We start from the raw sequence: 17731 nt of genomic DNA, 5'->3' as shown, positions 1-17731 counted from the left end.
TTCTCATCTAAGGAAAAACTGAGGTAATAAAATAAATGTAAACATCTTAATGGTGGTTCATGCCTGGGACTATAGAGGCGGAGGCATGGGGGTTGCCACAAATTGTGGCCAGCTTGTGCTTCATAGTGGTTCCAGGTCAGCTTGGGCTACATAGTAAGTTCTTGTTTCAAAAAGAAGCAGGCAGACATGGGTGGTGGTGGTGGGGGGGTAAGTTGGGGAGGGGTGTGGGGGTTGTTAGAGAGATGTCTCAGTGATTAGAGCACTGGCTGCTCTTCCAGAGCACCTAAGTTTGATTCCCAGTACCTACATGATAGCTCATAACCTGTTCCACGCCAGTTCCATCGGATCCAAGGTTGTCTTCTAGGGCTGTAGATTTCTCTCCCAAGTGCTTCAGATGAGTTTGCTCCAAAGGTCTATTTTCCTAGACAGGGCACACACAGTACCAAATATGAGGCATGGGTAGACCTGATGCTCACCCCTGTGGTTTCAGGCAGCTGTTTCACTCGGCCGAGCCTCACCTGTTTGTGGTAGTTTCCAGGCCAGGGCTGAGAATGAAATATTCATGAACTTCTGTTGTTTGAGACAGGCTCTCACTGTGTATCCCTGGCTGACTTGGAACTCACTGTGTACCAGACTGGTCTTGAACTCGCAGAGATCCACCCATCTCTGCCTCATGAGTGCTGATCTTAAAGGCCTGTGCCGACACTGGGCAGTACGAAGTGTCACAAACCCCTCCGTATGCCAGTGGAAAAGGCCAAAGCCCTGAAAGAAAATTAACTCGAACTGAGGGTTTTTCATTGTGCATTTTTCAAGTTTCTGCTTAGCTGCTCATGACTGGACACAGATGAGATGTCTGTGCCGGGTGAATAGGGTCATCTGTCATGTTCCACAGAATGAAAGTAGCTCTGGAGTCTATAGAATGTCTCTTCTCTTTATCCACCTCTCAGTGGCATGCGAGCCTCCCTGCCCCCCTGGGCGCCAAGACCAGCCGCCTGGCCTGCGGGCACAGGCACACCCATCTGCTCAGCCTGACTGACACAGACCATCAGCCATCCCTGGACTTCCTGGCTCTTCTAAATATTTAATAGTCTCACCTTCCTCATGTCTGTGTTCAGGGGGAGTAGCGTATTTGTGAGGAATACAAGCAGGGATTGCATATACATAAAAACCGGATATACTGGAATACTGATAGGAAATTAGACTAAAAGTCTTACAATGTAAATTTTTAAAGAAAGCATTAAGTGTGACAAGTAACTCATGAAGGAAGGCAGAGATGAAGGGGGGGATGGGCCTGCTCTTAAAGTCCTGTGTATTCAGTTAGTATAGCTTTGAAAGAGAGTACAAAACACGTGTGAACATGTGATAATAGCCAATAGTATGGTTCGTGTATTATAAATTAGTTTTATCTTTATTGCTTGTTCTACTTTTTCCCACATAGCTTGTAAGTTATGACTTCATTTATTTAACTAAAAATGAAAAGAGACTAGCATTTCTTTGGATCTCTTATGTGCTTTCACTAGGCACGTGGCTCCTGCTTTCTGTGTGTGGGGCAGAGCCTTTGTTTAAACAATCCGTTGCAACACTGACTAACAATCCACTGGAACACCACGTCATAGAAAGTTCTTTCTGAAACAGAGGGTGTGTCGGTTGGGTGGTGGAGGCAGGAGGATTAGGACTTCACAGCAGCCTCAGCTGCAGGGGAGGGCTAAGGCCAGCAAGAGCTGCAACGGGACCCTGTCTTAAACCAACACCCAAACCAAAGTGTATTAGGGCTATTAATAAAAGCTTGAAAGTGCTTAGCTTGGAAAACAGTGCAGACCACATTCATTCACTCTGAGTAAGAAATATTTCTAGGAACAATGTACTACACTATAAGTCCCAGTACCCAAGGGACCCTCCTTATTTAAAAACAAACAAACTAACAAACAAACAAACAAACAAACAAAAAACAGTGTGTTTATTTATATTTACCTATGAAGGTGCAATTTCAGGCTTTGATTTGAATTTTAAAATTTGTTTTTGTTGTCTTCTGTGTGTGGTAAATAAATGAGAAAAATCTTTTTGCATATGTGAGACTATGTTTTTTGATTTAGAGTAGTTTGAGGGACTGGAGAGATGGCTCAGTGATTAATGGCACTGGCTGCTCTGAAAGAGGACCTGGGTTTTATTCCTGACACCCATACGGCAGTTCCCAAAGATCTATACTCAGTTGCAGGGATCTGACTCCTTCTGACCTCTGAGGTAACAGACACACACTCGGTGTGCATATCTATATGCAGACAAACACTCAAACACTTAAAATGAATCTAAACACAAAATTAAAATAGTTTAAGAATGCACCAGATAGCCAGGCAGTGGTGGCACACGCCTTTAATCCCAGCACTCGGGAGGCAGAGGCAGGCGGATTTCTGAGTTCGAGGCCAGCCTGGTCTACAGAGTGAGCTCCAGGACAGCCAGGGCTACACAGAGAAACTCTGTCTCAAAACAAAAACAAAAACAAACAAACAAAAGAACACACCAGATATTGTGCTGCCTCATATCCTCTCTGATCGTTATTTTGCTTAAGAAATAGACATGATCTAGAAAGTTCTAGCTAACTGAGTATTACTACTTCCTCTTCCAGCCATTGCCACAGTTAGGTCTTTCCTGTGTGTTTTTCCTGGAAAAACAACATATATTAGCTTTTTTTCCCCCTATGAGATGCCAGGGTTTTGTGCTCAGGACTGTTGACTGGCCGCCCTCCCCACACCAGTATATATGGATGGATCTCTGCCCTCTGTCGGTTTGAGTGTGCGGGGGCTGGTTCCTTGTCCTCTGCCTGTGGCTCGCTGACGTGGTCCCCTCTGCTACTCTGCACTCAGAAAAACTTTGGTTTTTATAGTTGAAGTGATAAGCAGATGGCTTTAAAAAAATAATTTGTCGGTATGCTCTCTTTTTTTTTGATTATGAAAGAATCTTTCCTTCCTCCTCCCTCCCTCCCTTCATGAGCGACTCAAAATATAAGTTAATAAAAATTGTGTATAGACTGTCCGAGCAGCTGTCGTAACCAGCGGCAGTGTGGTGTGTTTGACCGTAAGTGCTTTCTGTGTTTATGTGTGGGCATGCACTTGCTTTCAGTAGTCCCGAGCCATATCTTACCTTTCCTACTTTGTGTAAATGTAATTATGGGTGTGTGTGTGTGTGTGTGTGTGTGTGTGTGTGTGTGTGTGTGTGACTATATGCAGAGACTAGAAGAGGGTGCTTTATTCCCTTGAGATGTGGTCCTTTATGGGACCAGGAGCTGGATTGGCAGTCAGAACCCCCCCCCCCCCAGAACCTCCTGTCTTGGCCCCACACAGTGCTGAGGCTGCAGGCACAGTTGCAGCTGTATCCAGCTGTTTACACTGATGTTGGAATCTGAACTCAGATCCTCTTGTTTATGTAGCAATCACTCTTACCCACTGAGCCATGTCCCTAGCTTCTAAGTTTGTTTTTCTCCCCAATTTAAAATCATCTATAGTTTTTAAAAGTATATGTGAGCTAGGCATGGTGGTACATAAAGGTAGCTTAATCCCAGCAATGGGGGCACAGGGGATGGTGGATCTCTGTAAGTTCAAGGCCAGCCTGGTCTACATAGCAGGTTTCAGTCAGGCTAGCCAGAACTACATAGAGATGCTGACTCAAACACACACACACACACACACACACACACACACACACACACACACACACAGAGGGGAGGGGAGAGAGAGAGAGAGAGAGAGAGAGAGAGAGAGACAGTGTATAGATAGTATACTAGTATACCTAGAGGTAAATTGTAATACTAATATTATTTAATATGAGAGTGTAAAGCTTAAAATGCAATTTGTATGTAAATGAACTGTCAACTGCATGAAATAGATGGTTTTCATATTTAATGCACTCTCCATGTGTGAATATAATTAATTGTTACATATTACAATGCAATTTTGATTATAATATGAAGTATAATTAGTTTTTACTTTTTTTTTTTAAAGCTGGACCTCCATATACTTTGTATTTTGGTATTAAATTCTATGCTGAAGATCCATGTAAACTCAAAGAAGAAATAACCAGGTATAGTATTGACTTTATCTTTGAATAATGTGCCGTATGAAAGGCTGTATTAAAAGTGGATTAAAGGTATTAAAAGTGAAACACTTGCATGTGTGTTGAGCCATGTCTTGCAATTTGTCTGCTGTGAGGATTAAATTTTAGCCTTGCACTAGGTAGCTCAGGGTCCATGATAGATATGTTTGGAAAATGACAGGAACCTGGGTGACATGATGATAGATTTTGCATCTCTGTGACGGGATATTTTCTGTCATTGTTCCGCCTTCAGTCTTTGTGTTTGTGGAAGAACAGTCATTTGAACTGCAAACAGAGGGCGTTTTGATGCTAGTTTTGTGTTTATAAATATACATTAAGAAAGTCAGTTATTTTTCTTTAATTAGTTGTAGAGGAAATATCAGCTGTTTAAATATTTCATTTATCTCTGCAGGAAATGAAGAGATAATCACTTTCAGTATTAACAGGGGAAATAAAAGATCAGTATTATAATGTATTATTTTCTCTTTATTACCAAAAAAAATATTTCAGTAAAGACAGATTTTTCTCATTGGCATTGGTTGGATAGATCACAGTCCACAGAAAGTGCCTTAGCAGAGAAGGCTATCGGGTCCCTGAAAAACGCACTTGACCAGTGAACTAGCCGTGAAGCCAAAGCATCTGCCAGAAGTCAGTGGTTAATTTTCCAGTGAACTTTATTATGGACTGAAGTCAAGCTTCATACATTATGACAAAAACTAGAAATCAGATCAACAAAGGCAACCTGTGTGTTTCTCCCACTCTCTATCCCATCCTTTTATAAGTGCATCTGCATATATGTGGGGTTGTGCACAGGCAGAGGGTCAGAGGTCAGGTATTTTTTGTTATCATTCTTCTTCACTTTTTGCGACAAGGTCTTTTTTGAACCTGAAGCCAATTTATTTGGCTGGAGTGTCTGGGTATCAAACCCCAGGGAAATGCTTGCCTTGTGAGCCAGGATGGGTCTGTAGACGTGCACCACTGTGCCTGGCTTGTGATGTGGGTGCTAGGGGTGGGTCTGTAGATGTGCACCACCGTGCCTGGCTTGTGATGTGGGTGCCAGGGATCCAAACTCATGGCCTCTTGCTTGCTCAGCAGGCCGTGCTCTCAGCTCCTTTTGCATTCTCGTGCTTTTCTGCTCAGTCTTTCTTTCATCTTTATTTTGGACTCACTGTTGGGCTTTCCCATTCTCCTCTGATCTGCCACACGTAAGCCTCGTCTCCAGAACCACGTGATGTCGGTCCCCACGGCACCTGCTTCTGAGCACTCTGAAAAGCCAGTGCCTGTGTGGGCTCTCTAGCACACACTTGTTCTGAGAGGAGAGGTATTTATATTAGAGCTTTGCAGGGGCGGGGGTGGGGGTGAGAGTGGGTTTGGGGGAGGGAGCAGGGCAGAAACCAAGTCCAAGAGGTGTAAAAATGTGTTCATCCCTGTAACTCATTATAGAATGGCAAAGGGACATTTTGTTTAAAAGTAGTGAACGTCCATCATTTTGATGGATTCTGCCTCAGTATCTGTCTCAAAGACTTTTGTAAGCTTTGTATAGGGTGATGTGTGTGTTTGAGTGCTAAGTATTCCATCAGGGTGAAGTCTTAGTCATTCGCCCTGTGTTTGCCCTGACAGTACAGTGAAGTTGCACTTAAATAGAGTTAGCTTCCAAATATGTTTCTTTACCTGTGTTTAACATGTATGAAGAGGGAACAGAACATTTCCTTCACACTCATCTAATGTTGATGTCCCAGAGAACTTGAAGCACAGCCATTTTCCTGCCAGGTATCACACCCGATTGTTCAAGAACCAGATGACATGATTAGCTTATAGGTGGTATAAACATAGGCAAGCTAAGTTCACATTTAATAGGTGATCGCCAGAGGGTGATGCTGTTGACCTGCATGAGGACGTTGTTGTGGGAAAGTGAACAGATTACTTAGGATAACTGTGTGTGTGTGTGTGTGAGTGTGTGAGTGTGTGTGTGTTGTGTGAATGTGTGTGTGTGAGTGTGTGAGTGTGTGTGTGTTGTGTGAATGTGTGTGTGTGTGTGAGTGTGTTGTGTGAATGTGTGTGTGTATGTGTGTGTGTGTGTGAGTGTGTGTGTGTGTGTGTGTGGTGCATAGGTGGTATGGCATGTGTGTGGAGGTAAGTCTTCTTTCTTTCTTTTTTAATAAGATTTATTTATTTTATGTATGTGAGCACACTGGCATTCTCTTCAGACACACCAGAAGAGGGCATCCGATCCCATTACGGATGGTTGTGAGCCACCATGTGGTTGCTGGGAATTGAACTCAGGACCTCTACAAGAGCAGTCAGTGCTCTACACCTCTGAGCCATCTCTACAGCCCTGTTCTTTCTTATTCTGAAGCAGGGTATCTCTTGTTTTGGCTCCTATGCTGAACATTCCTGGCTGGTCCAGCCCAGGAACTTCCATCATTTGTCCTGTCTCTGGCTTCCATCCTGTGGTGGGAATGCTGAGATTGCCGTCGCCTGCTCCCACACCATCAGGTTCCAGCAAGTGTTCTGGTCAGTTCTGACAAGCATTCTGGTCAGCAAGCGTTTTCTACACACAGAGCTCTTTCCCAGGCTGAAAGCGAAAACTGAAACTCAAAAGCAAAATTCTCTAATATTCAATTAAAGGAAAGCCATTTTGTGGCTAGTATTTCCAAACGAAGTTTCAGTGTTTCCAAGTTTAAGTTCAGCTAGGCAACTTAACACTTGGGAAGCTGAGGCAGAAGGATTTCTCTGAGTTCAAGGCCACAAAGCAAGCAAACAAACAAATAAAAAAATCCCAAGTAGAATGCTTATCTTGATTCTGTTCTTTGGAACGTTGGCCCAGCCTACTCTGTAGTGGTTTTTGAGTTTTTCATAATTTTATATGAAATATAAGATAATGGAAACTTTTTTGTGTATAGTCTTCCATCTGATCAGTTGTGTAATTTTGAGAAAATTGTGTAATCTTTTATTTATTTTTTAAAAATCCCAGTTTTCTGACAACATAGCAGAATTACAGGGTTTCCATGTAAATAGATTTTTAAAACTCATAATATTTTGTATATCTTGCTTGGACCTCTCTTGCCATTCAACCAGTTCTCTTCTGCTAAGTGGAGTTTTATATTTGTACAGAAAGATGACTGGAATAATGTAGTTACTTAGCGTACACATAGTACGGACTCCAGTGCAAACGATGTAAATGTTCAGTAAATCTGTAGGGCAGCTGACAGGGGCTCGTGATAGCTTGTAGTGTTTTATTTGTTGCTTCGCGAAATAGAAAAAGATCAATGTGGAGCCCTGAGATAGGTCTTCTAGGTTTACCTGTTATTAATCAGAGCTGTGTAGGCAGGTGAGTGCATTTCGCTACGCATCATCTGACTACAGTCTCGTAGCATGCATGTCTAGGGTTGGTGTGTTAAGACTGGATACCCCCACTTGCTCACTCTTCATTTATTAGCTGTGTGGAGTGTCATGCTCTCTGACTGTCTGAAGAAAAGACGATCTGGTTTCTATCACTTGAAGGAAACATTTTTGTACTTTTAACTGGGTAATGAGTTTTGTTTGAACTTAAAATAAAAACCAAGGAGGTCATTTTAGTTTCTAAAGTCTTTGATAGGATTTAGTATTAAACTCACCTGTTTTCATTACCTGGCCCTTGTTCTCTGGCAAGAGAGTTGGCCCAAGAAGTAAGAGTGTACCTTACCCTCGACCTGCGCAACATGAGCTGAACCTGAGGGTAAGGGATTTTTTTTTTGGTAGGGTATTTAAAAAAATTGTCTTTGCTCTAAAGGTGCTCACATCTTTGAAAGGATGGGAAGTGCGATACATGGGACAGCAGACCAGATTTAAACATGCAAAGGCTGGAAGTGGGATACACGGGATGGCAGACCAGGCTAAACATGCAAGGGTTCTGGATCGGGGTGGAGAGGAATATGTTACAGCCATACTGCCAAATATTTGTGATTGAATGTGGCTGTCAAGCATGGTTTTCCTGAGTCCCTAGGTCTCTCACATGGCACCTGAGAGCAGTGTATCAGCTCCTGAAGCAGCCAGTGAGGAGGTTTTGCCTCAAACCTGCACCCACACTCCAACTTGGTATCAATTGGGAATGGCCAGTGTGGCCTTTACCATTTAGATTTCCCCATAGGCTTTAGCTGTAAGCAGTAAAGGTATTTATCACAGAGGATTTCTAGACTCCATTTATTTTTCTTGTCTTTGCCTCTCCCGGTGACATTGAACCATACAGAGGAAGGGAGGTCACAGGGCAGCCTGAAGGATGCGGGCATGTGAGGGCACGTTAGTGACAGCAACTGGATACAGTGTGCTGGTTTGTGGGGTGCACGTGTGGATGTGTGTGTGCATGTGCACCTGCGCGCGCGCGCGCGCGCGCGCGTGTGTGTGTATGTGTGTGTGTGTGTGTGTGTGTGTGTATGCATCTGTGGGTCCATGTGTGTATGTGTGTGGATGAATGTGTTGCCTCTGTGGATATGTGAGTGTGTGTGTGTGTGTGTATGCATGTGTATATATGTATAGATGCACGTGTGTATGTATGTGTGTATGTGTGTGTCTATGGATGTGTTGGTACCTCTGTGAGTATGTGAGTGGGTGTGAGTGTGGATGCATGTGTGTGGATCCATGTGTATGTATGTATAGATGCACGTGTGTATGCATGTTTGTGTATGCATGTGTTTATGTGTATGGATGCAAGTGTGGATGCATGTGTGGATCCATGTGTATGTATGTATAGAAGCATTTGTGTATGCATGTTTGTGTATACATGTGTTTATGTGTGTGGATGCATGCATGTGTGGATGCATGTGTGTGTGTGTGTGTGTGTGTGTGTGTGTGTGTGTGTGTGTAGGCCACAGGTCTCTGTAGGTGTCACTCCTCAGGCACTGTCCACCTTGAATCTTGAGACAAGTGTTCTCATTGGCCTCAGATCACCAATTAGCCTAGCTTTGCCAGGGAACTCCGTAAATTTACCCATATCTGCCTCCTGCAAGCTGGGATTATAGGCACACTACCATATCTGCCTTTAAAAAGCAGGTTCTTGGAACCAAACTCTGGTTCCTCTGCTTGTACAGTGGACACTTTATCAACAGAGCCATCCTCCAGCCCACATGTGGTCTCCTGACTGGGAGGGTTCTAGAATCCAAGTCTTTGGGCTCTAGTTCTGTTTCAGCTGCTTAGCCAGCAGTTCTGAGATCTTGGGCCAGTTACATCATCTGCAGAATGAAGATCACAGCGCTGACCTCATTTTCCTAGGTGATTGTATGTAAAAGCCACAGAAGGTGTAACAGTTTTTAACAGTGCTGAAAACACTTCTTGGAACCATGATTATAAAAGAAGGTAATATGGAATGAGCCAAGCAGAAACAATGAGCCAAGTCTTAATACGTGGGAAGATAGATGGAGATACACTACAGTGTTGATTTTGGCTGGGATACATGCTTTGGGGCCTTGTAGATGACACATAAAATCCAGGTAGGATCCTTGTAATTTCTTCCTCTTGAGAACAGCATTTGTTGACATACTCACAGCGGTGATACTGACGGTGGTGACTCGACATTTAACCTTCGCACTGACCCCATGAATTGGTACTGTCCGTTCCCCATCCTGAGAGGCTGCTGGCCTTTAGAGAAGCTAAGTAGCAGTGAAAAGCTACAGACGCAGTGAGCAGCAGAACCACTGTGCAGGCCAGAAGGTTTGCCTGGAGAGTTCAGTCACCCAGTGTGGCCATGTGAAGTGTGAAGTGGGTTGGCTTGTTCTCATCCCTCTTTGTTCGCAGAAGGCTGGGAGTGGCATACTCTTTTAAATTAAAGATGTTTGGTTTTCTCTTGCTGGTCAGGGCCTGAAGCTTCAAGTCTGAGCAGCACCAGAGATTGTTAATCTCCTTTCTCCATTTCTCTTTTAGATATCAGTTTTTCTTACAGGTGAAGCAAGATGCCCTTCAGGGCCGGCTGCCTTGCCCTGTCAATATTGCTGCTCAGATGGGGGCATATGCCATCCAGGGTAGGTTCCACACAGGTCCATTTGCTTCAGAAATGCTTAGGGGAAATATTTGAATTTTTATTTGTACGTAAGTTTTTTTTTTTTTTTGCAACTCTTCTTATTTAGACATTATTTTGGAAAATAAAATGAAACCAGTCAGAATTCAAATCTTAACCAGTATCCTTTCCAAAGATGTAAGAGTGGAGCTGGCTACATTTTTCCTTAAAGGGGTTGTATATGATTCTAGCTTCAGGATTAACCCTGATTCCTAAGAAAGCCAAAACCTCTTTCGATTCTTCCCTTTGCCTGAGTTCTGTGACTCTGCATCCTGTGCCTATCCCAAAGACCACGCCGCCACTGTCAGCGCGGTGACAGCAAGCCCAGAGTGACACTATCTGAACTCTTAAGTACTTCACTTCCTGGGTCACCATGGTGGCTGTGTCAGGTGGCTCTGGGTTATTTGGTCCCTTTGAAAGCTCAGCCTGGGCATGTTTCAAATGTGGTGTTGGAAAACCTAGATAAATAGCTTGGTCTTTGAGACATTAGTAGACTACACATTATATAGACTAGATGTCCCCGGCAGAATGTCAACTAGATAAGCTGGGTTGGAACTTAGAAGGTAGATTATTAAAGGAAGAGGTTAATCCTAACTTTCTGGGTTGCTTTGTTTCTCTGTGTTGATGGTTATCAGACAGACCCAGTCTGTCACCTGCAGCGTGGTTGTTTTGAATGCTATGTTCACCTTCTCGGTTTCATTGTTTGAGAAGGTACATGGATCATCTCCAGTGTTACCAGAATACATAACCTCGAACTCAAAACGTGCACGTTCATTGTAGTTCATAAATACTGATAAGAAGAATTGAAATAAAATGATGATAGTCTGTGGGAATGCAAAACCACTTTATTTTTTAAATCCTAATTTATTTATATTATTTTTACTTTATTATTATTACTTCTTTGCTGAAGTTTTTTTCCTTTGTCATGTTTTAGTAAAGCTATTTAGTAGTTATCTTAACTGTATTATTTTATTGATAAAAGCATTTGAAGAAAAATGTTTAAACATGATAGAAAAATTCCATCCCTGTATTTTTAGAACCACGTCCTACAAATACTGTTACCTGTGAGAGTTAAGGGGAAAACTCTATGAATAAAATGACATTTTGTTTTCCAGCTGAACTGGGAGACCACGACCCATACAAGCACACTGCGGGGTATGTGTCGGAGTACCGGTTTGTTCCTGATCAGAAGGAAGAGCTGGAAGAAGCCATAGAAAGGATTCATAAAACTCTAATGTAGGCGAATTACGTGTTGCATCAGCCTTCATCAGTGTCAGCCAAGACAGTTATAAATGTTCCCAGTGATAAACTCACCTGTGCCGTGAGCACTCGTTTGCTTCTTTTACAACAATAAATGCTCATTGAAAACCCCAGCTATCTAAGTAGTATAGAGGAGACAATAAGCCTGGTACCTAAAGTCGCCATAGTTTTGATAGATGACTCCTGACCTCTCCTCTCTGCATAATTCCCATAGAGAAAACTGATTTTGTATAGATTTAGGCATTGTGATTGTACATAAGCAGATGTTTTATAGGTTTTCTCATCACTAGGAACCTGAGAAATCTTACAATGTATAAACACTACTTGTGACTATATGAAAATAACTAAAGACACATGCCTTTGTGTATTTGAGATTTGCCCTGTAGTAAGTATACAAGTCTTTAGAATTAGAAGCAAAAATCCTATCTAGGCCATGGCCAGTGAGCCTGTGCACGAAGACACTAGTGTGTAGCTTCTGCAGGAGTTTTGCTAGCCCTGGTGCACCTTAGAGTTCACGTGCTCCCCTGGGAAGATTCTCAGCTAATTGCCCAGAGCACTGAAGTTATAATTTAATTATAGTTATTTTGGTTAAATCCTCTGTACTGATTAGCATCGCCTTTTTGCTTCTTGTGTAACATTCCCCTTCGAATATACTTGGTTTCAGATCTATTATAGTTAAGGAAAAAAATGTAGAATTAATCTGCTCAACAAAAATGTTTGCTGAATAGATCTGCCTCCGTGGTTAGCAGCAGAAGTCAATTGCGGAATAGCAATCAGAGGAACCGACTCTCCATCTTGGATTAGCATGCACTAGACCGCTCTCTTGCCTGGAAATAGAATCCTTCATTTTAGGGCTTTTGCTGAAGTGGATGCTAACAAGAGAGAGCTTGTTATACATTATAAAGGGCAGTGTGTTTGGCACAGTCTGCGAATACTAATTCTACTAGGAGTTTCAAAGTATAAGTGTATTTCGAAATTGTAGGGTTTTGGATAAAGGCCCTCGTACATGTTTTATGCACTTGTGTGGCCAGTTGTCCAGGAATAAATAAAGCATGCTCAAAGTTTGGCAGTTTTCATGTGACCAGTTTATGAAGAACATTCTTCCAGGCTATGCACGGTGCCTGAAGTCAGGGAATACATCAGAGAGCACATCTCAATTTGGGGACGGTCTTCACAGCTTTTATCTTTTGTTAACCACCTCCCCCTACACACACACTCACGCCTCCCCCCCCCCCCCAGCCCCTATTCATCCATGGAGGGTCCTGGCAGATGCTCACCCTCATTAAGAGCAAATGGTGTTGTCTGGATATTACCACCAGTGAAGGCCTTAGGAAAATTTCTGTACTCAATTATGAAAACAACAAGCACTTTACAGTTTCTGTGCGCAGGAGCTGTTGGCGTGATCCCTGCTGGGTAGTGGGGCCTTCAGCTCCTTGCCTGGTGTGGTGCCAGCTCCAGTTGCTCCTGAGATGCAGCTGCTGCTGGTGCTGCTGGTGCTGCCGCGGCTGCCCCCCAGTAGTGCTTGGAGACATCTTCTTGCTCCTTGGGAAGTGGCTGCTTTTTAATTTGAATGCTTATATTCTCAATAATCTCTTTGGGAGCTTTTGAAACTGAGAAAAAAATTTTAATACACACTGAGAATTTGGGAATAGACTGTAACAAGCAGAAATAGGTCTGGTAAATGAAATTAACTTATAAATATTAGCTTGTCGTCACCCAGAGGGCCGAATTCTTCCTGAGGTACAAAGCCTTAGCCTTTGCATTAGTGTAGAGTGTTCCTTGTCTTACCAGTGAGTGTCCTCCTCTAGAAGTGGAGTGGCTCTCAGTAAAGTATGGCGTTGTGTTTATTCCGGGTGTAGGGGTCAGGCTCCTTCTGAAGCTGAGCTGAATTACTTGAGGACTGCCAAATCCCTGGAGATGTATGGTGTTGACCTCCATCCTGTCTATGTGAGTAACATTTAATTAACACAAAATATTTTAAGCGGATGACATTTTTGTTAAAAAGTCAGGGAAACTCCCTGAGGGAAGCTGCAGCCCTCCTGTCTAGCACGCCAATGATAGGGCCTCCTGTGCTTTCAAACGCCAAGCAGCTCTTATGCGGATTAAACCCTAATGAGTTTTGCATAAAAGTTGGTGATTATATTTCCATGTGTAGAAAACAATCAACCGGGCTTGCAAACACAGTCTGGATAACAGTTCCAAAGGGCTTAGCTAAATGTCAGGACAGTTTAAAAACCAGTCTGTAATTGACGACATTAGAAAATGGAAGGACTTTCTAAAAATAGATTTTTTTTTCTTTTTATGGCTGAAAAGAATAAGGTTTTTGCCAGGTAAAGTAGGTATTGGGCAGTGGTCCTGGTGCGGCAGTTGGCAGATGGAGTTGAGTGGATAGTGTTCTGTCAACAGGGGAGCTGTTGTGTGGCTAGTATTTGTCAGTTTTCTTTAGTAGCCAGGAAACCTGCCAGCTGTTGTCAGTGAGTGTCCATCAGATCCTTAACAAGTATCCCAGAGCCAGGTCCTACCCTCTCCAACTTTTCTCTTTCTTTGAGTATATCATTCGTATCTGCACCCCTGTGTTTATTCTGTAGCATGTCTTTAGCTCATTAGTATTTTCTAAAACCAGAAACCATGCTTATTATTAATTCAGACAGTCATTTGGGATCTTAGTCCAGTGTAGTCCAGACTGGCTCCAACTTTGCTTGTCTATACCTGTGGAGTGCTGGGATTCCAGGCACCTGCCATTGTTCCTGGTTCATCCTAACTTTTAGAGTTAGAAAGACCCTTGAGTATATATTCAGTGTGTCAGTGGAAGTTACAGACTTGGAGGAGGCAGAGGGTCTCTGGTATTAGACACCGCTCTTATTGGAGAATGAAATGCTGCCTGCTTAAGAGTACCTCTGAGGTCTGGGTAGCAGAGTTCTGAAATCTCAGGAAGGTAGTTCCAGGTCAAGGCAGGGCCATCTCACATTCGAGACCAGCCTGGAAAAGCAGCGAAGGAAGGAAGGACAGAAGGAAGGAAGGAAGGAAGGAAGGAAGGAAGGAAGGAAGGAAGGAACGACCGACAGAAGGAAGGAAGGAGTTTTTGAAACGCCATGAAGTAGTTGACTTCTCTCTTGCTGCCTATGTCCATCCTGGGAGGTTTTTGGGTGTTTAAAAAATACACCTCCTAGGAAATTTATAGAGGCTTTTGCACAGTGCTTGTGGATTCTGTAATGTTTATCTTGATTCATTACCAAGCTTTCCAGTTTGGGAGGGTGGTGCTGAGAAGTTACGGGAAATGACTCAGGTGTGTTAGGTCTTGCTTCCCTCCGAGGACGAATGACTTTCTAGAGATGGAGGTTGGATTTTTCTGGAACAGTTGTCTTCTGCTTGCAGGCTATTCAGCAGACAGCTCTGTGCATGTTCTTGGTGTCCGCTTGGCCTGTGGCTTTATCACTTCAGGGTCCTGTCTTATGATTTGAGATTTATCATTGCCTGGAAATGAAGGCTCTCTTGCCATTATGCTTCTCAAATTCTGAGCAGTCTCAGAGTTACTAGTGGAGGTAGGAAGGGCCCTGATAGACCTCAGGCCATGAAAGTCTCTGTCTGTAGGCAGCTGCCTAAAATTTCCCCTGGTAAAAGCCGGGCCTCAGCTTTATCCACATCAGAGAGTAGAACCAAGACAAGCCATTTACAAACCGTTGTTTGAAGCCCCTGTGTGCTTTTGACACTCTGCCTCCTTCACTGGATAGTCTGAGGTAACTGATTTGGTGGCTCGTCCTCATCTGAATTTTAAGCTGCACGGTTGATTCCACCACGGCTTAAGCACCAGCTCATAAGCAGCATCGGGCTGCCTGTCAGCAGGCGTTCCTTCTCATGGACTGAAGTCACAAGTGTAGATTTGATGCTAGGAAAAATACTCCTAAGGACTGAGGGGAAATAGCATCACATTAATGGTTTCTTGTTGATTTGTTATCTTTCAAAACAAATCCAGTGTTACTCCAACAAAATACATTTCTATGGCCATTTATAGTTTTTACCAAGAGCTCCTTTATGAACAAGCTAGTGGTTTTAGGAACGTATGCTTTATTTGTCTGTTTGCTTTTTCAGGGAGAAAATAAGTCCGAGTACTTCTTAGGCTTGACTCCATCGGGAGTTGTCGTCTATAAGAATAAAAAGCAAGTGGGGAAGTATTTCTGGTAGGTATGACTTGGGGACAGAGTCTGCGTTAGAGTGGGCGCTGTATCCATCGGGCTTTGGGGGCCTGGAACGTGTGCCTTTTCAGTAGTGAGTAGAAAAGTGGATGAAATTGATTGCAAAGTTAGGTATCTTCTCTGTAACTTTCAGCTGTTGTTCTGGGCTCTCTTGTCCATGGAACTATATAGTAGGATTCCCCACCCACCCTCCCGTGTGCTGCTGGACCACGTCTCCAGGACTAGCTGCTGTTTTAGCTCTAAGAGGGGGAGCGGAGGGATTGGGGAACTGTGGCCCTGGGTATGTCTGGAAGGTGGTGCCTCTAGGCCTGGGGAGTGCAAGCTTGCTTGTGTGTTAGTGGAGAAACTTAGAGAGAATGTCCAGAGTGGAGGACGTGCAGGGATGCTCTGCCGTGTCCTCCACAGTATAAAGGAGCCTGCACTTCTCAATCCGTTCCCGCTGGACGCCTCTATGGGTTTCTGAAAAGTGATGTGCCCTGAAAACCAGCAAGCACAACCCTGTCTGCTTTGTTTTTCAGGCCTCGGATTACAAAGGTGCACTTCAAGGAAACCCAGTTTGAGCTCAGAGTCTTGGGAAAAGACGTAAGTTTCTGTGGGCATCTAGCTGTACTGTGAGAGGAGAGGATCGCATCTGCTCAGTGGTCACTCAAGAGATACTCGGAGTGCAGCTACCATGCTTTCTTTAGCTGCAGCCTTGCGGAACGAGGTTAATTACGTCACCCACACATTTCTGCGGGGGGGGGGGGCGTGGGGGTCATTTCACTTTTCGCAGAACAAAGCAAACCTTTCCAGGCAGAGGATAGAATAGGGCAATCTGCGTTATGTCTGCAAGTTGCTTTTCAGTCCTGCCTGTGAAGGCGGGATTCGTGTAATCTGAACGGTGTAGGCTGCGTGGACCTGCAGAAGTGCGTCTTCATTTTGTTCTGAAATAAACGAAACAACCCAACCCATTGGGGACCAGTTTGGTCTTACCTGGTGAGCATGATGGCTAAACTGATGGAAATTCTGGATGCTTTCCAGGGAGACCAGAAGCCGAGGGGCGGGGCCTGTTGACCTCAGGCGCTGTGGCAGCCTTTGGGCAGCGGGTAAAACGGGTGGGTCTGCCTGTGTTTTCACACCTTCGTAGGTAGCTTGTAGAATCTGGTCCAAGGTGGCAAACAAGAGCATGAGGGATTCCATTTGATCTGTCTGTGAAGATAATGCTGCCCTCTTTGCTGTGGGTGCAACCCATGTCGGGTAAATGCGTGGAACGATGAAGAAGGAGGAGCCACTCCTCTGTCTCTTTGTATTGTGACTTCATGTAGAGTAAAACTGAGTATGGAATTGAACCAACTTCTTTTATGCTTCTCATAAATTCATTTTCAGACAGGATCTTGGTATGTTTTCTTGTCTCTTGTAGTGTAGCCCAGGTTAACCTTGAACTCATCATGGCAGTCCTCCCGCCTCAGCTTCCAAGTGCTGGGAAGACAGGTGTATGCTACCAGGGCAAGCTTTGAATTGACCTTGTTTTGGTGTTAGAGAGATTTTAGGAATAAACTGGTGCTTAAATGGCCACACATGGAGCTGTCTGCTCTGTGTAGTAGCCCCCAGGCTTGGGGACATGGTATATAGCAGAGCGACTCACATGTACAGACTCCACCTTAATATCTGCTAAGTGGCTAATGAACTGACTTTTTGAGGTGATCTACAAAGTTCAAAACTCTAATACTATCTGTTCTTCCTCGAGGGTAGTGTTTCTCAACCTTCCTAGGGCTGATGTGGCCTTTTAATGTGGTTTCTCATGCTATGGCTACTCCTAGCCATAAAACCATCTTTGTTTCTATTTCATAACTGTAATTTTGCTACTGTTGTGGATTGTAGTGTTTGTGTCTTCCGTTGGTCTTAGTCCATTCTTATAAAAGGTTCATTCTACCCCTAAAGGGGTCATGACCCACAGGTTGAAAACCTTGACTCTAGCACTCCTCCCTCACCCCTCCCCCCAAAAAAGATTTGGTTGATGGAATTAGAATTAGGTTTTGAGGTGAATTTGAACTTGTGAGGATGAGACATTACCAGATTTTCAGAAAGTGATGGTTCCCACGTCACATACAAATATACATTAATTGTCTAGTTTCTTGGGGGAGGGGTGCTTGGAAATTCATTTTGTTTTTAATGTCTAATTAGA

At 43.6% G+C, this 17731-nt stretch overlaps 1 protein-coding gene across 6 annotated transcripts in view; it reads left to right on the top strand.

Annotated features, from left to right (window-relative positions):
* The window catches only part of Epb41l4a (erythrocyte membrane protein band 4.1 like 4A), a 216376-nt gene that overhangs the window by 120151 nt on the left and 78494 nt on the right, over positions 1-17731 (top strand). For 5 of the 6 annotated variants that reach the window (XM_085833764.1, XM_021150638.3, XM_085833765.1 and 2 more), the window contains 6 exons: positions 3996-4074; positions 9982-10079; positions 11230-11350; positions 13234-13321; positions 15464-15552; positions 16086-16149. In XM_085833764.1, coding sequence (XP_085689890.1) covers positions 3996-4074; positions 9982-10079; positions 11230-11350; positions 13234-13321; positions 15464-15552; positions 16086-16149 — 539 coding nt within the window. The remainder of the gene's footprint in view (positions 1-3995; positions 4075-9981; positions 10080-11229; positions 11351-13233; positions 13322-15463; positions 15553-16085; positions 16150-17731) is intronic. The other variant, XM_085833767.1, reaches the window with a different exon arrangement.

Source organism: Mus caroli, unplaced genomic scaffold (genome assembly GCF_978045245.1).
Source record: "Mus caroli unplaced genomic scaffold, Mus_caroli_1 scaffold_19, whole genome shotgun sequence".
Lineage (NCBI taxonomy): Eukaryota > Metazoa > Chordata > Mammalia > Rodentia > Muridae > Mus > Mus caroli.
Note: the sequence above shows the minus strand (reverse complement) of the source record. Positions and strands in the feature narration are given on the sequence as shown.